The following is a 22,098-nucleotide window of genomic DNA, read 5'->3' as shown; positions in this document are numbered from 1 at the left end:
CTCAAAAAAGAGGGTCATTTTGCTCTTCTGGCTAAAAAAAGACATCCTCTAACAAGAACAAAGGAGTAAAGAACTGAGCAGAATGGAGTTTGCTCCACTGGCTGACCTTGGCAGGCACTTTGACGTCTTTCTCCAGTACACTCAGGTCTTTGTACAGCTCACGGTGTTCTTTTTTCAGGACCTGCAGACTGGCATCCATGGCCTGATCCAGAGCTTCGTAATCATATGAGGAAGACTTGCGTATCCGCTGGAACTGCTTCTTCTGCAGCTGCCGCAGGTAGTAGCCCCAGCGCTCAGGAAACTCTCTCAACAGAGCACCAATCAAAGATACCACCAGAGGAGAGCCTAAGAGAAGAAAACAAACAAATGTATCCATCACCACATTTTGAGTGGTTTTGGTTTTCATTTCTCGTTAGCTATACATTATGTATATTAGCCCGCTTGATGTGGTGCAAAAATGCCCTAAAAGCCTGTCTTTGATTATTAACAATAGGGCTGAAAAATACATTGGATATATATGTTTATTCATATTTAAAATATTGCTTAAATAATTCAGTAAATAAACAATCAAAATTGCAATTTCAATAATGTTTAAGGGTTCTATTTTTGTAATTACAGTGCGAAAGAAAAATATAGCAGTGCTGAAGCAAGCGGTTGTGACAGATAGTGTTGGTTATTTCGTGTCAGTCAGTGTAGGCACTAAACTGGCACAGAGAACAGCAGCTGTAAAAAGGGGCATGTAATTAATTCAGTGTGGTTGGGAGAACCCCAGGGATAATAAAACTTCTCTCATCTCCTTTAAAAATCAAGCATGCTTACAGCAATATCCAAATGATGCCCTTTCATTCTCAGTATCTAATCAATATAATCAACCAAATAAATAGCAAGGTTCTAAAGTTTTGCAAACTTTGCAGAGTCCATCTGTGGACTTCTTGGCTAAAGTCAGGAATATGCTGCTTTTGCTTTGGAAAGGCAAAGCTTTGATGCAAGTATCTAACTGTATGTTTAACAATGAATATACAATACGTTGAGATGAAACAGATAACACTGCTGTAGTTGAGATATGGCTTCTTTTATGAATACTGGACTGAAAAATCTTTCTGAAATCATGGAGTGATTAATGCATCACTGTGCATCAGTGGTTTATACATTTATTTTGATGTGGTACCTTTGCATTCTTTCACTATGCTGCGAGCCTGTTCTGGAAGATTGTGAAGCTTCCCGTTTACATATAGTGCAAGAATTTCCAAAGCCTTCTCTTCATCCAGACCACTCTCCACAGGCACACTGAACCTCTGACCTGCAAACACACATATGCACACACAATTAAAGCTACATCCTCAAATTAAAAAAAGAAGAATATCTGTTCTGTAACTTGTTCTGTAACTACTCTATAAAACTAGGAGAACAGGATATATGTTACCCCTATACTCACATCCTACTAAAATGATCATAAGCAGGACATTCAAAGACTGAATGCAAAACAGAATTTACTGGCCAGTCAAATGTTAATCATTTATCATTAGCTACCGTTACTGATGTACATGAGGTCAAACAAAACTAAAGAATGTGAAAGCGCTTTGTACTGTTTATCAGAGTCGCCACTCCGCAGTTTCAGTTTCAGTTTCAATTTCCCAAACACTTTAGCCAACCACACTAATATTATTCCACCTAATAAACAGACACATGTTCAGCACTGTCTCCTCATTATTCACCACCATCACTGTAATATTTCATCTGATGAGTTTTCATCAACATTAACACATAAAGCTTATATGAGGGGCTGGTGGAGATCGTGTCTACAGTGTCTGAGGCTTTTAAAACGTGGTTAGAAAAAAACCTCATAATTCAAAGCACAATTTTCAGCATAGATAAATGTGGCATCATTATGCTAGTTACATATATAGTGAATGACACCTGTCATGGCATAAAACAATAGAAACAGATGGCTAAAACAGTTTAGAAGGTTTGGGGTTGTCTTGGAAGTTAACATAGACTTTAGGAAATTTAGTCTAGTTAGGATGTTTCTATAATAAATGTTATCTGGAGTTAGGATAAGATTATGAATGGTTGTTCTATAATAGCTTCTGTCCCAACTGAAGTTGTTCTGAAGAACTGAAGATTCCAGAGTTAAGATGCTTCTATAATACAGCCCCTGATCACCAAGGACTTTTTAAAGGGCTTGTTATCGATTTTTCAGAGTAACAATAAAGGATGACTGAAGTGTCAATTACATTCCTGTTCATATGTCTGCTGTTCAAAAAGCTAGTTTGTGGCAAAAAATAAAAATTAAAAAATTCTGCCTTTGTAAAATCTTTACACATTAAAAACATGTTATGTCATCAATGAGATATCACAACATTAAATGGAAAGAGTAGACAAACGATTTCACCTAGTTCTCTAGACTAGACACACTGACTCAGTCAGCCCACAGGCAATAGCAATACAGATACCTACCACTCACAGAGTCAGTCAGACTCCGGTTCCGAGTGGTCAAGAGGACTCGACACTGGATATCAAAAGCCCTGAGAGTGTAGCTGTCCCACACATCATCCAGTATCAGGAGAGCCCTGGGACATAAGGAGAAACATGGTTAGCAAAAAGGAATGAGGTTAAATTAACATTAGTCCCATAGGGCAGAGCAGATAAACTGTTGTTTTTTGCCGTGAGAGTTCAGTGCTCCGAAATAAAAGGGTTTTCTATTGTTGCATGCTTGATATTGTTACAATAGGACAACACTCTTTGGAGCTATACAGAACCATTTTCAAAAAGATTCTATATAGAACTATATAAAACACATTCCTCATCAATCCAAAGAATCAGTTCACCATGCAAAGCAAAACTGTAAAGCTAAAAGGGTTCTTTGAGTGTACCCCTCTCTTTATAGTACTATTGCCTTTACTAAAGAATATTGATGAACCATCTTTTGTGTGTTATGTAGTGTAATGTAGACTGTACAGTGTAACGTAGATTCCATCTCAGCATTTCAAAAATTCCTGTAACCTGTGCCATAAATTTGTTACTTGAATTCAGTTTTTTCACTGACAGTTGATGTAAATTAAAGATTCCCAGAATTAAAATGTCTTGTTGCATTTACATTTACAGCATTTGGCTGACGCTCTTATCCAGAGCGACTTACAATTTGATCATTTTTACACAGGTAGGTCAAGGTGGTGTTAGGAGTCTTGCCCAAGGACTCTTATTGGTATAGTGTAGGGTGTTTATAGGTGGGGATTGAACCCCAGTCTACAGTGTAGAAGGCAGAGGTGTTAACCACTACACTATCCCAACCACTTGTAGTATTGTAGTATGCAGGATAAATCATAAATAAAGTACAACATGGCCTAGCATACAGGAGCAAGTGCCCTAAAACAAGCTTCCTCAGTAGGGCGTAAGAGAGAAGAAAAACACTTTTTAGGAAGCGAGTGAACTTATGAACTTCTCAAGGCCAAACAGCCAAGATGGAAAAATACCAGCGATCATGCTAGAATGTGTTGGGATGTGTCTTTTTTTTAAAAATTATTCAGACTAGGCTTGGAGATAATGTTTTCCACATGATCCCATAGGATAGACGTATGGATGTCTATTGGGATATAATGGTGGCGTCATGAGATCCGGAGATAACAAAAAGAGGTGGGGCGATATCACCCCACCCTTACTGAGGGTATAAAATATGTGTACAAACCCTGTATATGTGTGAGTGTTGCCCGTGGGCCCTTTGGGAAAACATTCTCCATGCTCGAAGAAGGAATAAACGACCTGCACTTCTGAATTCTGAAGAGTCTTCTCGTATTTTTCAGTTCATTCTTTTATTTTCTTACAACAAACTATTGAATCTGTTTTATTTTACCAACCATAAATAATATCTAGGCTTGGTAGTCAAATAAGTGTCGACCCCTGACACAGTGTTGGCCAGTCTTTACTAATTTATACTATATTTTACAGATGAAACAATTAAAATTTGTACCCTTCGCATGACATAATTGTTTTCAAATACAACTTCTAACATATAAACATTCCCAATGTGTGTCCAGCACTAAATGTTATTGTATGGCGTGTAATTTATGGATGTAGTCTTCACTACTGGATTACGCATTTCAGTATTTGATTTTTTTAAACACTTCCCTATGAAAAGAACGAGGGAGTTGTCTATTAGCTTCTCTTTTCTATCAGCTAAATTGTTTATCGTTTTTACCACCTTTATTTTTTATTGTTCTTTCTTTTTCAACCTTTAACATTTATGTTTATCTGCTTGTGTTCAATCTTTATCCCGCTTCATTTTATCACATACTCATGACTTCTTTATTATGCCTTAATTTACTTTTCTCATCTTCATACAAGAAAAGCCAGTAAGGTTCTCTTACTCCACAATGTTTAGGGTTTCTGATCTTTTGTTCATAATTTTGGATGTGAGCGGTTTCTGGATTACCTGGGAAACCGGCGGAGCATGAGGAAGCGCAGGCGCTCTTTGGCCTCCTCAAGCGAACTGGGGGGCCTCAAGGGCGCTTCTGAAACTTGACTCTGCTCCAACCTAAAACACAGAGACTGCAACCTAACCAGCAGATCTGCTCTCTCACACTGCCCCACAGACAGCCAATGAATGCCATCGGGAAAGCACTCTTCAGAGATGAGGGAGAGAGAGAGGGGGGAGAGAGAGAGAGAGATCCATTACTGCCAAGGCTACAAATATATTTAATTAATTAACAACACTGATATTAATTTCACTGATATCATTAAATTATAATAGGAACTAAACAAAAACCTGTGTCAGTATTCATAAGCATCTATGATCAAATCTTAGATCAGATGTATTAACATTAAAGCATGTTAATTGTGCACTGCTATATTACAACAAAATAAGAAAAACGATTCAGTTTAACTTTCAAGCCAAGACATAATCCATACACCAATGACCCCAATGTTGGCTGCATGCTTTAGACATGTGCCAACAGATCTCACAACTAAACATATGTTTGTAAGCACATATTTTACCTATATGAAGTAATAATCCCAAAACCATCAGAAACATACAGCCTAATGCAAAAAGTTTGAACACTCCCACTCAAATAAACATAAAATGATGCTTTATTGATTTCCTAAGTAAAGAAAGTCTCTACAAAAAACACACTAAAAACTGGCAACATTCTACAAATTTAAGTGCATATTTTATGTTTATGCTTTTTTACCCACCATGTTAAACTCAGGAGACAAAGAAGCTGCGCACTAATGCCCTGTGTTAGCACTTACTTTCTCAGACTGTGGTTTTTTTTGGGGGGGTGACTTTTTTCCAATTTTCTCCCCAATTCCACCCACTAATTAGTACTCCCCAATCACACAATACCACTACGAATGCTGACTCATAAAGGCAAACACAAGCTTCAGAAAATAAACAGTAATTGTGCATTAAAATGTGTAGGAGTGTTTTCTGTGTAGACGATGCATTAAGTTATTTTCACTCAAAACAAAACATAATTTGATCAGGGGTTTTCAACCCTTTACTTCGGCTGTATCTTCGAATTGATTCAAAGGAAGCTTGTGTTTGCCTTTGCACTTATAGTCCTGGTGGTATCGTGAGATTGGGGAGCACTAACTAGCAGGTGGAATTGTATACAATTTAAGTGCTAAGACGGGGCACTGCGAATCCTCTAGGAACACCATAGTGGTGGTGTTTGGTTAAACAAAGGCTACATATAAATGAAAAAATATTGTTATATGATGATATGCACTACTAGTGCCTGTTCATAATTAAAAACTCTACAAATGAACGGGAAATCAGATTTTTGTACAGTTCGTTTATGTTTTAGTGCAGTATCATGATAAAAGGCTGTGGCATAGTAACACTATCAATTTTATATCAGATTTACAGTGACAAAGGTAACGTGAGCGCTCCATTAAAAAAAGGTTTAAATGTTTCTGTCGGCATAAAATAATAACACCTTGGGTTTTCCAGTCCAGGAGGCAGTTTTTTAGATGTCATAGCATTTGATGTAATATTTTAGTGGCTAAAGAAACAATACATACTTATATAATTACATTGTCTTAAATACTACCCCATACCTTTGATTAGAGTGTGGTCTTTCACTGACTCTGCAGCCAGCACAGACTTCCCTGAACCAGCCATGCCAAACACAGTGACCCAGCCCACCGCATTCTGCAGCTTGTACAGCTTCTCCCGGACCTTGTTAAGCAGAGCAGGACGGTTCACAAAAACCACAGGCCTCTGGGGCACCCCGCCTTCACTCAGAATAGCCTGCACTGAAATTATTAGAGCACAGAGACATTAGATATAACCTCAGCAAATATTATAATACCCTAGCAAACACTTTTTTTCATTTTAATGCTACTGTATGGGAGTTCGCATGTTCTCCCAGTGTCTGCGTGGGTTTCCTCCAGGTTCTCCGGTTTCCTGCCACAGTCCAAAGGCATGAAGTTAGGCCAATCGGACTTGCTACATTGCCCCTAAGTGTGAGTGTGTGTGTGATTGTGTACGTCTGTCTGTCTGTCTGCCCTGCGATGGACTGGCGACCTGTCCAGGGTGTATCCTGCCCTCAGCCCAGGGACAGCTGGGATAGGCTCCAGCACCCTCCATGACCCAGAGGGAGAAGCGGCTTAGAAAATGTGTGTATGTGTGTATGGGGTGCTATTACAATAAAGGAAAGGGCTAGTTAGAAGTATCTTCATCAGTTTCAGCACATCAGCATATTACATATTACTTAGTAACCTATGCATACTAAAACTTGGTAAAGCCATTTCACCAATTTTTCAAATTGCCTGCATAATTTAATCTTTATAATGTAAACAAAGTTATTTAGAGTAGTGTTATGTGAATTGATCTGTTCTGGAGGAAAAAAAACTTACAGAATCTGAATTTTTGTGGTGGTTATAGGAACCAGATGCCTCTAAAATGTCCCTCACAGAGTGTTATTAACATGAAATGATTTTGAATAAGCTACTTGATACATCATTTTCTTTTTTCAGATTTACTTTTTTAATGTGATCAACATTTTGGACTGTAAATAAAATGGCTATATGTTGCTGTTGTCAGAAGAAAACCTCGTATCTCCATTTCAGTTTTTGACATGATTTGAAAATACCTTTTGCCCTTCAGATTACGTGTAAATTTCATGACGAATGGACCAAAAGAAACGGCCTAAAATGACCTGGTGAAAAAGTCTTGATTCCACTGACTTACATTAAAAGTAGACAACTTAATTTAAAACGTTCACAGGAATTCAACAAATGTTAAATGTTAGAGCAAACGTTTAAAATGATATGAATTTTTCTTCATTTCATTATCATATTTATCTGCTGTAGTCGTAGCCATCATTACAATTCAACTATAAAAAAATGTAGTATGCACTTAGAACTTGACTGACAGCTTAGGAGCAGTGAACTGTGATTGTTTTTTTTTTTTTTTCAATTTTGATGAGCACAATTCATTTTAGAAAAGAAAATTTGTCTGCTGACTTCAAAGCAATGAGTAATGAGAATATTCATAGACAAGCAGTGGAGTACAATCTTTGTCTTTGTAGTGAAGTGTCATTGTAGTCAAATGTAGTGAAGCAAAAAGTCCAAGTTTCCAAAAAACGACTCAAGTAAAGTACAGACACTCAAAAAAATGTACCTAAGTACAGTACTTGAGTAAATGTACTTTCCACCCCTGGTTATGCGAGCTGCAGTGTCTAACTGTACATCAGCAAGGTGGTGTGACAAGCTAAACAGCGAATGTATACTACTGAAGCATTCGGTAGTCACGTCAATACTGTTGTTTTAATATGAAAGAAGTAGCAGACATCTGGAGTTTACCAGTGGGAGAGATTCCATTGGAGTAGCTCTTTTCACCCTCGGGGCTAAGCTGTGGTAGGTCATTGTGAAGCAGACTGGCCAGGTCTCCATAGCTCTCTCTAATAAGGGCATTGTAGAAGGAGATGTAGGCTCTGTTGTCTTTCCACAGGAGGACCTCTAGTAGCGCCGCTGCCTGTTCCCTTCTGGTGGGCTGGACAGAGAGGAAGAGAAGCAGCAATGTGAGGGCCATAAACAGCTTTATACGTTCAAAAACTTAGCTTCCTCAGAGCTTCCTCTACCTGTTTATTATAATAGCCATTCTGACAGGCCAAAAAGGCATATTGTAAAACATATATTTTTACCAAGTCTATATACAACCAGTCAGAAGTTAAATACACTTAACTGAAATGTTTATTTTCTGAATATTCCTGAAGAATTTTCAGAAAATCTAACATGTAAAACAAATTATTAGAAGAAACATGAAACTGTGCCTCAATCTTTGGAAATCACTGACAGTTTCAAGAACCAGTGCTGTAACCTCTGACTGGCAGCTGGTGTTTATGTTTAACCCATATCTGTGTCCTTTTGGCAGACCTTGCTAAGTACCCTCTCCTCCTCAACCCCCGTGAGGACCCCGTCACTGATCATGTGGTCCATGAGGTAGGAGGCCTTTATATCCTGCTCCAGAGTAGCTCTGGAGCGCAGCAGACAGCTGCGAGCCCGCTCCTCCATCTCCACACACACACCGTCACCTATGATCACAACAAAGATGGACAAGCAGAGCCATTTCAGGTTATTTAGCCTTCTCAGGTGTCACAATCAAAGGGGTTCTGTGAATAATAAACCTAGGATTATCTATACCTGGCACTAAAGCTACTTTAAGGGCATGTTAAACTTGGGGACCAGATGAAACGGAGAACAAAGGAAAGCTGATTACAATTGCTGGGAAGGAACCTGAACCAAGCCACAGACACATACCACAGCTTCCTGAAGTCTTTGAATAACATGTGTTTCATCTTATCTTGAACAATATAAAATGTACAGTATATGTCTGACGGCTGACAAACTGTGGTCAGTGCATTCTATCTGTGGTACAGCACATTAATGTTAGGGTTAAGTGATACTGTATTAATCCCACAAACAGGGAAATTCCACCTCTGCGTTTAACCCATCCGTGGAGTGAAACACCACATACACACTAGTGAACACACACACTAGGCGGCAGTGAACTTGCCCAGAACGGTGAGCAGCCCTATCCACAGCGCCCAGGGAGCAATTGGGGGTTAGGCGTCTTGCCCAAGGACACCTCAGTCATGGACTGTCAACACTGGGGATCAACCCGGCGACCTTCCAGTCACAGGACCAGTTCCCTAATCTCCACAACTGCTTACTGCAGCACCCCAGAATTTGCTCTCAGTACAGTTGTGGTCCCAGAATTATGTAACGTTACTAATTCCACTGTGGACCTCCAGATATCACCACCACGTCCACGACCCACTTTCATTCCCAAATAATATCCAGGCAACAACAGTCCTGTGGTCAGAAACTGTCCACTGATGAATGAGGCAGACCCAACTAATCGTCGTGTTATAACAGCCTCTTAGGGACACTTATAAGGTGTTTAGCAATCAGGTTTGAACTGTGTATGTTAAATTATGGACTATGTAGTCCATTAATGTACTTTACTGTTCTGTATTTTACATTATGGTCTTTGAGCAGACTCCTTTATATAATTATTAAAGAGGAGAACCAAAAATAAGCCAAGAAGCCTTTTATTCGGTGTAAAAGTCTCAAGTGAAACTGAATCTGACAGCGATAAACTGTGACTCACGTCTCGGAGAAGTACAGTAACGTTACCCCGACAGACACCGCCAACACTGACCGTTTAACTGGGGAAAGAAGCGATATTCTCACCGACTTTAGTTTTCCTGCAACATGGAAGATGCACTGAAGACTGCTTTGCTTGTTAAGATTTAATTTAAGGTCATTTTTAGTGCCGTTTGCCGCTAATCGTTGCCCACACCTACTTTCGGACGCCGAGGTTTCCTCGTTCCTAACAAAAACAACTTCCCCGGTGCCGCAACGGCCAATAGAAACACGCCCCGCGGTCACGTGACTGGATGAGCTCACGCATTCAGTAACTAGGCAGAGAGCACAAAGTGGAGACATGGCTTATATATTCATACTCTATTAATAAACCCGATCATTCTGTATGATACATTATCATGTTTGACTAGGCACCTGTATATATTTGTATATTTCCATATACAGTGGTGGACAGTAACTAAGTAAATGTAATTCGTTTCTGTACTTAAGTAGTTTTTTTTCTGTATCTGTACTTAAGTTTTTCCATTCTGGGCGACTTTTTCCTTTCACTCCACTACATTTCAGAGTTTAATATCTGACTTTTTCCTTCACTACATTTTGAGAAATCTGTCGTTCCTTTTGGTTTTTGTGTGTATAAAAACGTAACATGTCAAAACAAAAGAAGCGCAAAGCCAGAGCACCAATGATGAACTAACCTAACCTGTAAATAGACCACAATATAGAAATATGTCCACATATGCAGTCGTGACTGGCGTGTTTCTTTTTCTCTGAATTCATACAAACACTTTCATTTTATAGTAAATTAGTTTGGGTTAGTTTATGTTTATGAACAGAGGCCTACAGATCAACACAGTAAAGGAAAACTTATTTGTGATCCTGAGTTTAAAGCCAGTTTTTATTCAACTTGTAACTAATTTACAAAGTAATCTTAAACGGAAACTTTGCTTGTGTGTAAAAAGTGATTTCAGAGCCAGAGCAACGTCAGTGCAGCAGCGTAAAACTTTGGGAGCACATACGTCACCTAAATGATGAACTAACCTAACTTTGTGTAAATAGACCACAATATAGAAATATGTCCACATATGCAGTCGTGACTGGCGCGTTTCTTTTTTTCTGAATTCATACAAACTCTTTCAACTCATCTTTAAAAATGCAAGAACACAAGTATTTCTTCTGCTGCAGTCAGTATCTACATAACTGGTGTAGACAAAACTTAAGTTGGCAAAAATGACATTAGAACTTGTGGGACAAAGATAAATGTTCACCTTAGTAAAACATCATATTACTGCTTTTCCAAAAACATTGGGACACTGTGCAAAAAAAAACGGAACGCCATGATATGCAAATCACCTAAACACTATATTTAATCTCTGTATGGAAGGGACACACCAATATTGACTGGCCATAATCGTTGGGCCCTCATGTGGTGCTGCTTTAAAAACATACATGATTCTATAGTGGAAATCACTGCATGGGCTCAGGAAAACGTCTGAAAACCACTGTCTGTGCATCACTGCGTCCACAAGTGCAAGTTAAAACTCTACCATGCAAAGAAGAAACCAAATATAAACAGGATGCAATAACAGGCCACCTTCTCTGGGCCTGAGCTCATTTAAGATGGACTGAGGTGAAGTGTCCTGTTGTCTGACGAATCGAAATTTGAAATTCTTTGTGGAAGTCATGGATGCCATGTCCTCTGGGCTAAAGTGGAAAGGGACGACCCAGCTTGTTATCAATGCACAGTTCAAAAGCCAGCATCTGTGATGGTATGGTATGGCATTAGTGCATACGACATGAGTAACTTGCACATCTGTTGAGGCACCATTAATGTTGAATGATATATACAGATTTTGGAGCAACATATGCTGCCATCCAAATGATGTCTTTTTCAGGGACCTTGCTTATTTAAGATGCCGAACCACATTTTGCACATATTAACAACAGTATTGCTACATAATAAAAGAGTCCTGGTGCTAAACTGACCTGCCTGCAGTCCAGACCAGTCAGCAGATGAAAACATTTGAAGCATTATAAAATGAAAAATATGACAAAGGAGACCCTGAAGTGTTGAGACGCTGAAATTCTATATTATGTACAACTGGAAAAACATTTCCAAAATAAGAAGAGGAGATGCAACACAGTGTGGAGTTTGCATGTTCTCCCCGTGTCTGTGGTTCCTCCGGGTTCTCCGGTTTCCTCCTACAGTCCAAAGACATGCAGTCAGGCCGATTGGACATGCTAAACTGCCCCTGGGTGTGAGTGTGTGAGCAACTGTGTCTGTCTGTCTGCCCTGCGATGGACTGGCGACCTGTCCAGGGTGTATCCTGCCTTTCCACCCGATGACCGCTGGGATAGGCTCCAGCACCACCCACCTACCCCCACCCCGCGACCCTGAGGGAGAATGGAGATGCATCACAGTGGTAAACATTCCCCAGTCACTAAAACATTAAGGAAAGGATTTCAAATTAGTTACAGTTTCACAGAGATTAGCATTTTCCATCTGAGTTCAACTCACAGAGGCCTTGCTAATTAGCTGATGAGTTGAATGAAGACTGTTATACAAGAACAAACACTGAAGTCTGCAAAGTTTTGCCCTGCCAGGACTGGCATCTGATATGCATTTTAAAGTTATAGGCCACTCACATTCAACAAGAGTTGAGTTGTAGGTTGAACTCGAAAGTCAACCAGCACTGTGCAAATGCAGTCAGTCTCCAATGGCGTCTTTCATGAACAACACAACTCTTCTGTTAGATGATTTTTGTCTGTAGTTTGCAGAAAAAGAAGCTCAAAAGCTATGCAGACACTGTGGTGGTTCTCAAACCAGTCCTCCGCCCTAGTCAACATTTTTCTAAAACCCTACTTGCAACGTATTTATACCAGGTGTTTAGTGTTCTTAAAGGAGAATTCCTTTCATTTTTCTCCATCCATCCATCCATCCATCCATCCATCCATCCATCCATCCATCCATCCATCCATCCATCCATCCATTTCTCTCAACGCAATTGACACCATCTTCTCGACGAGAAGTTCTGGATCGGGGGAACCAGCCTGTCCTGCCGGAACGTTTGCAGCTGGCTACACGATGGACACATGGGAGAGGTGGCGTGTCGTGTGCCTGGCGGCTCTCTCCGTGGAGGATATTGAGAACGTCTACCTATTCGGAACCATGTTCACAGGTGTTTTGCTGATTGAATTAGGCATTGCCCTGGTGTATTGCAAAATTCCCCTTGAAGCTGCCCGACATGATTGACCTGTTGGGCAGAGCTGTCAACACTTGGCGGCTTTGCAAAGGAAAATGGATCGTTGGAATGACCATAATGGACTTGGTGAGCTACCGTAAAAACTACGGCTACTCGCTCGAAGCCTGCAAAACCCTTTATCTGCTTTCGGCTCCCCGTATCAGCGCAGACCTTGGATTGGCTGGTACATCACATCTCCCCCAGAGGAACACTGCTGCGAGACGCTCTCTTTATCCTCCTCCACTTCCCTGGATTTGCTGATTGTTGACGCTGCCTGGGCCCGATCAAGGTTGTCTCCATGGCAATTTTGATCTGTTATCGCCATACCACCTTGTGAACTGAGATACCTGGACTGGGATGCCGAGCAGGGCGCCTTCTTCAGGCCCTTATCCCCCCCTCCTACCCCTCCCCCTTCCCAACGCCTTCGCCGCCGCTTTTACGGTGTGGTATGACGGGGGGTAAAAGCGGCGGCGAAGGCGTTGGGAAGGGGGAGGGGTAGGAGGGGGGGGAAGGAGGGGGGGATAAGGGCCTGAAGAAGGCGCCCTGCTCGGCATCCCAGTCCAGTCCAGGTATCTCAGTTCGCAAGGTGGTATGGCGATAACAGATCAAAACTTGCCAACGCCTTCGCCGCCGCTTTTTCGGTATGGTATGACGGGGGGTAAAAGCGCCAGCAAAGGCGGGAGGGAGGGATAAGGGCCTGAAGAAGGCCTATCACAGCAGTCTTCGGGCGGAAGGCAGGATACACCCTGGACAGGTCGCCAGTCCATCGCAGGGCAGACAGACAGACAGACAGACACTCACACGTAGCATGTCCAATTGGCCTGTGGGAGGAAACCGGAGGAAACCCACGCAGACACGGGGAGAACATACAAACTCCACACAGAGAGGACCCCGGTCGCCCGGCCGGGGAATCGAACCCAGGCCCTCCTTGCTGTGAGGTGACAGCACTACCCACCACGCCACCGTGCCACCCATTAATTTTTCTCATTTTCTAAATGATCAAATCATTATGATGTAAACAAAGTTATTGAGAGTGCTTTGACATGAAATGTGCCATTCTAGAGAATTGTACGAAGTCAGAATTGTTCACAGTGGTGGTGATGGAAGCCAGACGTCCAGCACATTTAATGCCCCTGAAAGCTCCCTCACAGATATTTATTACATGTAATTGGTTACTAATACAGTGCCTGATGCCTGAGGCTTTGTTTTAGACTACTTTTTGGCCTTAAGCAGGCATATCAATTATCTAACACTCTGAATTCAGTTCATGAAGGCCATGCTGATTGCTGATGAGCTGAATCATGTGTGTTTAATGAGGCATTACCATGTTGTGGCCCACAAGGATTGGAGCCTGACACATGTGGCCTAAAGCGCATTTTAAAATCCTTTGGCAGAGGGCAACATGCAAGTTATTATAGGGCAAAATAGAAGGATCATTTGTTATTTTGCATAGCAAATAAAATGGATATATTTGTTTTGAAAACATGGCAACACCTAGTTCCTATCACTACCACTGCAAAGAAATCTCAGCTGGTATGTCCCTCTAGGACACTTTATTTACATCCAACCACTCTGAATGACTTTGTCTACACTCTTAAAGACTTAAGCAGAAAGTTAAATAAACTTTTTAAAGGTAAACATACACATGCAGGGCCTTACAGCATGAATTACAGCACATAGTGCCACCATGTGGCTATACTTTTTAATTGCTGGCAGGACAGATATAACACAATTACAACGGCATACCAGCCAAAACTGTTTGTTACTTTAATTCATCGCAAGTAACTGTCATTTGAAAAGTTTAATAATGGAAAATAAGACAACTTAATAGTAGACTTGATGGAACTCATTTGCAATGATGCAGTAATATGACAAAGAAGGTCATTGCGCTTGATCCCTTCTCAATGACTGTGCCTTGAAAGCCCTTTTTAGGGCTGTAATTAATGCAATCATGATCACCACAAAGCTCCAACTTCAGCTCATAAATTCTGGCTGCAAGTCATTCTTTCTCTAAGCCAAAGACCGTCTTGCCTGCTGAGTGGAAGTCATTTGGCTCCTCTTTCTGTTCTGACTTTACAGGGTTATAATCCAAATGCTGTTGTTGCTCATTAATAAGTTCTTCTAGAGTCACCATCCATAGACTTTGTCTCTGAGAGTTCTTTATATATGGGATATGTGCTGATCACAGCTGGCACTGACTAATCCAGCGGCACATTCTTCAGTGCACTGTCTGTCGAACCTTCCAATTCAGTCCTGGGGCGCGGTGAGGACTTGATGAGCTGGACATTTGTATCCAATGATTTCTCTCAAAAGAAGCGCAAAGCAAGAGCACCAATGATGAACTAACCTAACCTGTAAATAGAGCACAATATAGAAATATGTCCACATTTGCAGTCGTGACTGGCCCATTTCTTTTTTTCTGAATTCATACAAACACTTTCATTTTATAGTAAATTAGTTTGGGCTGGTTTATGTTTATGAACAGAGGCCTACAGATCAACACAGTAAAGGAAGCTTATTTGTGATCCTGAGTTTAAAGCCAGTTTTTATTCAACTTGTAACTAATTTACAAAGTAATCTGAAACTGAAACTTTGCTTGTGTGTAAAAAGTGATTTCAGAGCCACTCGGTTCTCCCTGATGGAAACTGTTTACCTTCAGTGTTTTGTGCTTCTGATCATTTTAATAGACGTCAGCGTCACTAATTAATGACGTTCTATTAAAAGACTGGTTTACCAAGAGAGACACTGAAGGACTTTCACCTGAAATGAGTTCATGAAGCCAGTCTGGTTATAAAAATGATAACAGGACATCAGAGCCAGAATTACTCTTTTAGTACTTTTACTTTATACTTAAGTACATTTGACGGCAAATACTTTAGTACTTTTACTCAAGTGGAGGTCTAGAGTAAGGACTTCTACTTTTACTGGAGTTATATTTTACCTTGGGTATCTCTGCTTTAACTCAAACACATGATGTGTACTTTGTCCACCTCTGTCGAATTGTCCAGCTCTCCATACAACAGCAGCAAGCAGCATTTCAGTTCTCAATGCGCTGATATATTTTCAAATTAATGCTAATCGTTATATGTTAAGTACAGATAACCGCCTATTCTTAGTCTTAAACCTATTCCCCCGCTGTTGATGCATAATTTGACAGCACATTACCCGGCAGTCCTGAGTCAAACGTGTTATTTTGAGTTTGACAACACCTGCAGTCCTGCAAGAACAAGCGCTGTGTCTCAAATCGACGCCTAATTCCCTAGGTAGTGGACTGACAGCGCCCTGTTATAAAACCTGAAAGAACGCTCGCCCCCTCACAACGACTGACAGCCCACCGCGAAATAAAGGAGGACGCGTGTGATCTCAGCAGTGTAGCCCGGGATGCATCGTAAACTAACGTTAACGTTGTACAAACCGAAAACATTAGTTAACTAGCAATCCACTACGCAGGGCAGTGTGGATCGATTTAAGACACAGCCAGTATTTTCTCGGCGCCGAAAAGGACACGCGCTCGCTGCGTGAACCAATCAAAATGCTGCTAGTCACCCAATCTGAGATTCAACCAATAGCATTACGCGTCGTGGTACAGAACTTCTGCAGCGTCACACACGCGATGTTGGGCGTCCGAAAACGGATCAGCTGTTCTGTCAGCCGGCCGATGCAGCCCGAGGCCGTCGAGCACATCCGCGCTTTGGTGAGGCTTTTATTTAATACTTGCTTAATATGACGGTGTGAACATAACTACGGTTTGAATGTCTTCACAGCCTGAGGGAGATGTTGTAAAGTAAATAAACGCCAAGTGTGTTGTGAGGAAGACGTCAAGCATCTCTAACTTTAGGCCTGCGGACGCCTGACGTAACGCTGTCTAGTCCTGACGTTAAGCTCTTTTCTTTAACTTAGGTTTGACCTACCTGGCCAACGCTTAGCGCTTTCAGTAACTGTGAGAAGAGTTTGTTGAGACATAGAAAAGAGAAGAGCTGATTGGCTGGACGAGTCTAACTAGTCTAACTAGTCGGAGCAGTGTTGAAACCACAACTTTGTGAAAAGTGCCAAAGCAAACTGTTAGAGCAGTTGCCCCAGAGCAGTTGAGCAGTTGCCCCAGAGCAGTTGAGCAGTTGCCCTAGAGCAGTTGCACCAGAGCAGTTGAGCAGTTGCCCCAGAGCAGTGGAGCGGTTGCCCCAGAGCAGTTACCCAGAGCAGTTGAGCGGTTTCCCCAGAGCAGTTGAGCGGTTGCCCCAGAGCAGTTGCACCAGAACAGTTGAGCGGTTGCCCCGGAGACGTTGCCCCAAAGCAGTTGAGCGGTTGCCCCGGAGCAGCTGCCCCAAAGCAATAGAGCGGTTGCCCCAGAGCGGTTGCCCCAGAGCAGTTGCCCCGTGATGTTAACAGCCACTGTTTCCTTTCTGTCTTAAGGACTGACCGCAGCCATGGCCACAGCTCAGTCTGTGTTCACCCTAGCTGTGTGCATTCTGATGATCACAGAGCTCATCCTGGCTGAGAAGGACTACTATGAAGTCTTAGGTGTGCCCAAAGACGCCTCTGAACGCCAGATCAAGAAAGCCTTCCACAAGCTCGCCATGAAGTATCACCCGGACAAGAACAAGAGCCCAGACGCTGAAGCAAAGTTCAGGGAGATTGCTGAAGGTGCGTTTACTGCTCAGCTGACCACACCTGCGATGACCCACCACCAGAGCCACATTTTTGCATTTGCTATGAATCAGCTACACTCCTTAAAAAGACGGTTCTTCAAGGGTTCCTTAGTGAATGGCAGATGGTAGATGGTTTTTGAGATTGATGGAGAATGTATTATGTATGAATTATATACACAATTCGTTCTCCGTCCATCTGAAGAGCCATTTCGCCAGGCATAGAACCACTCAAGCATGAAATGGTTCTATATTGAGCTCATGGTTCTACGTAGAACCTTTTCCTTTACCGAAGAACCATCTTTTTTTAAGAGTGCATGGCTGGGCAGGACAGTATGCTTTTCTGAACACTAACTGCCTGCTGCTTTATAAAGTTTCAGTTTAACTGAATTTAGTTCAAAGCAGTATGTGAAATATTGAATAAAAATCAGTGTTCATAAAATTTGATCTTTTTTTTTTTTTTTAATGTAGTGCTTCTGCTTTTTTCCCCTTTTTTTCCTCTGTTCTAACTGATTAGATGTCTGAAAAATTCAATATCTTTACATATCGTCTATCAGGGACGTTTCTTGAAGTTTTTGCCATATCGTCCACCTCTCACATCTACTGCCTCCAAATATTTTAGAGAAGTGAAGCTGATGACTTTGTAACACTTGTATCAACAACTTTTCTCGCCTCGTTTTCTTCCTCAGCATACGAAACGCTGTCCGACAGCAAGAGGAGGCAGGAGTATGATCAGATGAGGAATAGCCCTTTTGGCCGAGGGGGCGCCAAAGCAGGTGGCGGTCATTTCCATCAACCATTCAGCTTTAATTTTGAGGACATTTTCAGAGACTTTGATGTTTTTGGACAGTCGCCACACTCCCAGCACAAGAGGCACTTTGAAAGCCACTTTCAGTCCCACGAGGAGACACATAGAAGACACAGTAGACACTTCCAGAGTTCTTTCGGCGGGGGCATGTTTGAGGACATGTTTGCAGATATGTTCTCGTTTGACGGACACTCGGGCAGCGCTGGAAGCAGGTTTCAGGGCTCTGCAAGACAGCAGCACTGCAGGACAGTCACTCAGCGCAGGGGAAACATGGTGACCACATACACCGAGTGCTCCTGATCCAGATTCAGGCTTATGCTTTAGTTAGGTTCTAATTAAATTTCTTGCTGTGGCTCCCTATTTTTGATTTGAATCAGCATCAGTGACGGTTTTCAAAAAGTATGCAGAGTAATGCAATGCAATACAAACACTTACATGAAGGGCTTTATTGCAGGATAAACTCTGGGATATTCCCGATGGCTTTTGTAAAGGGGGATGCACATTTATCAGTAGGCGATTGAAGTTCAGCAGTTATAGCTGCGGCTGTTAATAAGGTTAAAGGAATAGTTTGATTAAAAAGATTTTAATCGTTATTTATGTACTAAATAATAAGTAAGCCAGCCAGTATATAAACCAGATGGTTTTTTTTATGCATGGCCTCAAAATTCATTATCTGGGAATATATTACGCCTTAAAGAAAAATGCAGAAAGCATAAAGGTGCCTGGCAAGATAATAACGAGAGGATTTTCACGGTTTTGGACAATCATTATTTGAAATTATGCTTGAAGAAAGTGTGTCATCAGTTCTGGCTAGGCTTGTTAATTCTAGTTTATCAATCATAACTTTTCCTAATCTAACTATCCCTTTTAAATGTTTATTTTGTCAGCTCTCTTGTTGTGTGACCTGCATAATAGATATGTCAGTTCCTGTATCTTCCATTCATTTATGCCCAGCAGGGTCTCTGAGCAGTCCGTGCTCTTTTCAGGGTTGCCATGCTGGTGTGGGGGCTAGAGGAGACATGGTTGCCATGTTTGAACACCAAGGGGTACTTTGCTGTTTTTCAGCCTAGTCTCTCTCAGCCGCATCTGTGGCATACAGTTGATTACCATCGATGATCATTTTCACGTGGTATGCTGCACTTAAGTACATGACCGTGTAATCAACTGTAGGATGCAGCTTGAAAATGCTGAGTTTTTCATTCTGTGATTTTACTCACGGGCGAAAGAGCAAGTTGGAGGATGGATGATTGAATCTACACTCCTCTGAAACTAGGCTAAGCTACTGCACTTATCCTGAGGTTGAACCAGTCTCTACTATGTTCTGTAGGTGGAGCCATAGCCTACTGAGCCACTGCCACCCATTGTTACCTGTAGTTCTCAAACAGCTTTTGGGTTCTTAGCCTGGGGTAATCCCCTAAATGTGCAATAATTACCTCTACCTTCTTGCTTTCTGGGAATCTTGCTAGGTAACTTTAGTAATATTACACCATCACACAATTATTTTCAGCCCCTCAGGCTTAACAGCAACATCCATGGGGTTTTCTGACAGGGACTGTAATTTGCATTTGGGAGGAAGCAGATGAACGGTTGTTTATTGTAATCGAATATAATTTCTGTCATGTTGTTGGAAAATGTCAGTGTCCTTTAACATGTAAGTGGTGAAAGAAACAGATTATTGTTGGCTGCCAGCAGATGCTTTATGATTGTGTAATTGTGGCTTCCTTAAGAAAACCGCCGAAGCCTTTCATCCATACTGGCAATAGATCTTCTTGACTGTAACAGGATTACCCTAATTATGTTCTTCAGCTTCACCAACTGTTACCTCATGTCATAGCTTTGATGACATACAGAATGACGTGCAATATTGGGACGAGCACTTTATGTGCCTTTTTTTTTGTGTCTGCACACCTTAATAATTTATGATGCATGAATGCCTTCCATAGCTTTATGGTTGTATCAAATGCTCTTCTTTCGTTGCTTTGATTTCATAAAATATGCACTGCATACAAATGTTTTCAGGTTTCTTTGGTGGGTTTATGCACTACATTCATACACCAAACCCATACACACATAATAACCCTTTCTGATATGATAATCATATTTCTAATCATACTGTATAAGTCAGAAGCAGATCTACATGATTAACATCATCATTCATAAGCTTAGCAAACGAGATGCAGGTGTTCTAACAAGTTGTCCTACCTATTGAGCTGCCCTACGCAAAGGTAAGACACTGTCACTGGGGCAGTACCCCGCTTGTCACTGTGGTGGTACCCTCAGGGGTACATCCCTGTACCTTTAGTCAGGGAACATAACTGAACCAGGATCCACTGAAATGATATTTTCTAAGTTGTTTTGATTCCACACACCCCGTCTCGTCTCCAGGCCTTTTATTTTAAAGCTCTGATTTAAAACATTCGGTTATGAAAAGGTACAAACAGATACTTTTCCACTAGGAGGAACTCATGTAAGGTACACCATTGGACCTTAAAACCACTGTTGTACCTTTTGAGGATACACTTTATGAATCATGTACCTGTATAGTAGGTTTATTTCTAATGGTGTACCAGACACAGTATTAATACCTTCTATAACATTTAAAAAATGTTTTTAGTGTTAACTCAGCTTTAGTCCGAGTGTATTACACAGACTCTGCTAAATGTTATTACTTACCCTCTGATGTTGTGATTAAGGCTATCAATATATCCTACGCTCCAAAAAGAGATGGTTCTTCAAGGGTTCTTTAGTAAAGGCAGCGGTTCTGTTTAGAATCAGGAGTTCTAAATAGAACCATTTCATGCTTCACTGGTCCTTCAAAATTATGGAGAATGTGTTCTGTATGGTTCTGCATTGCACCAAAAAGGGTTCTTCTGTTGTTACAAGCTTGCCATCATAGTAATAGTTGAACCATCATATACAACATGTTCTCCATCCATGTGACGAACTCTCACAATGCAAAGAACCCTTAAATTATGCAAATGGTTCTTTGAATGTTCATGGCTCTATATAGAACCGTTTTCTTTACTAAAGAACCCTTGAAGAGCCATCTTTTTAAGTATGTAGAAGATGCTGTGGTCAGTGCTGTATCTGGAGTTCTGAAGCTGGTGAGGTAGCTAGCTAGCTTAACAAATCCTAATTTTCTCTGAATCTAGTGTTGGCTTGCTGTGCTATCACTGCCTAAAAGTTGGATAAATTAGTAAAAAACGATCTAATATTTTTTAAAAGAACTGGCATTTGTTCTTAGAACTTGAATGATGTTTTGAAGTCAATGGCAATTTATGTGAACTCTTCTTAGGCCTGAAGTTAAAACAAAGAAACCCACACAAGTCTAAGAAAGTTTTATATCTTCTATTTTGGCTGCTTTGGTTCAAGAAACTAGACTTGCTTAAGTAGAAAGTGTGCGTGCCTAAAGTTGCAGATGAAAACTCAAACTAAGGGCATGTTAGCCTAGAACTGGTGAATAACTCAGTATTAAAGCTTGTTGAGCCAAATTTCAGTACATAAGTAGATGATGGGGATATTTTTGGGGATACAACTGGGGCAGTCGTGGGCTGGAGGTTAGGGAACTGGCCCTGTAACTGGAAGGTTGCCGGTTCCATGACTGAGGTGTCCCTGAGCAAGACACCTAACCCCAATTGCTCCCCGGACGCCGTGGATAGGGCTGCCCACCACTCCGGGCAAGTGTGCTCACTGCCCCCTAGTGTGTGTGTATTCACTTCACGGATGGGTTAAATGCGGAGGTGGAATTTCCCTGTTTGTGGGATTAAAAAAGTGTTGCTTAACTTAACTTTTAGTT

At 41.3% G+C, this 22,098-nt stretch overlaps 2 protein-coding genes across 4 annotated transcripts in view; one reads left to right on the top strand and one right to left on the bottom strand.

Moving 5' to 3' along the window:
* Positions 1-9,849, bottom strand: part of apaf1 (apoptotic peptidase activating factor 1) — a 62,013-nt gene extending 52,164 nt beyond the window's left edge. For 2 of the 3 annotated variants that reach the window (XM_037542869.1, XM_017716343.2), the window contains exons 1-8: positions 9,700-9,834; positions 8,380-8,537; positions 7,807-7,996; positions 6,058-6,255; positions 4,430-4,619; positions 2,458-2,570; positions 1,169-1,300; positions 107-345 (exon numbers count right to left, since the gene is read on the bottom strand). In XM_037542869.1, the coding sequence (XP_037398766.1) occupies positions 107-345; positions 1,169-1,300; positions 2,458-2,570; positions 4,430-4,619; positions 6,058-6,255; positions 7,807-7,996; positions 8,380-8,517 (1,200 nt within the window). In that variant the 5' untranslated portion in view covers positions 8,518-8,537; positions 9,700-9,834. Of the gene's footprint in view, positions 1-106; positions 346-1,168; positions 1,301-2,457; positions 2,571-4,429; positions 4,620-6,057; positions 6,256-7,806; positions 7,997-8,379; positions 8,538-9,699 lie in introns of all 3 variants that reach the window. The other variant, XM_017716344.2, reaches the window with a different exon arrangement.
* Positions 9,850-16,452: 6,603 nt separating this feature from the next.
* dnajb9b (DnaJ heat shock protein family (Hsp40) member B9b) lies at positions 16,453-20,316 on the top strand. Its single transcript, XM_017716391.2, has 3 exons — positions 16,453-16,545; positions 17,262-17,492; positions 18,184-20,316. The coding sequence occupies exons 2-3, from the start codon at positions 17,276-17,278 to the stop codon at positions 18,600-18,602; spliced, it is 636 nt and encodes a 211-aa protein (XP_017571880.1). The 5' UTR covers positions 16,453-16,545; positions 17,262-17,275; the 3' UTR covers positions 18,603-20,316.
* Positions 20,317-22,098: the final 1,782 nt, after the last annotated feature.

The sequence above is a fragment of the Pygocentrus nattereri genome, chromosome 11 (assembly GCF_015220715.1).
Source record: "Pygocentrus nattereri isolate fPygNat1 chromosome 11, fPygNat1.pri, whole genome shotgun sequence".
NCBI lineage: Eukaryota > Metazoa > Chordata > Actinopteri > Characiformes > Serrasalmidae > Pygocentrus > Pygocentrus nattereri.
Note: the sequence above shows the minus strand (reverse complement) of the source record. Positions and strands in the feature narration are given on the sequence as shown.

Coding starts and splice junctions, on each gene's coding strand:
- dnajb9b (XM_017716391.2), top strand. CDS start 17,276: ATGGCCACAGCTCAGTCTGTGTTCACCCTAGCTGTGTGCATTCTGATG. Junction 17,493..18,183: donor GTTCAGGGAGATTGCTGAAG/GTGCGTTTACTG, acceptor TTTCTTCCTCAG/CATACGAAACGCTGTCCGAC.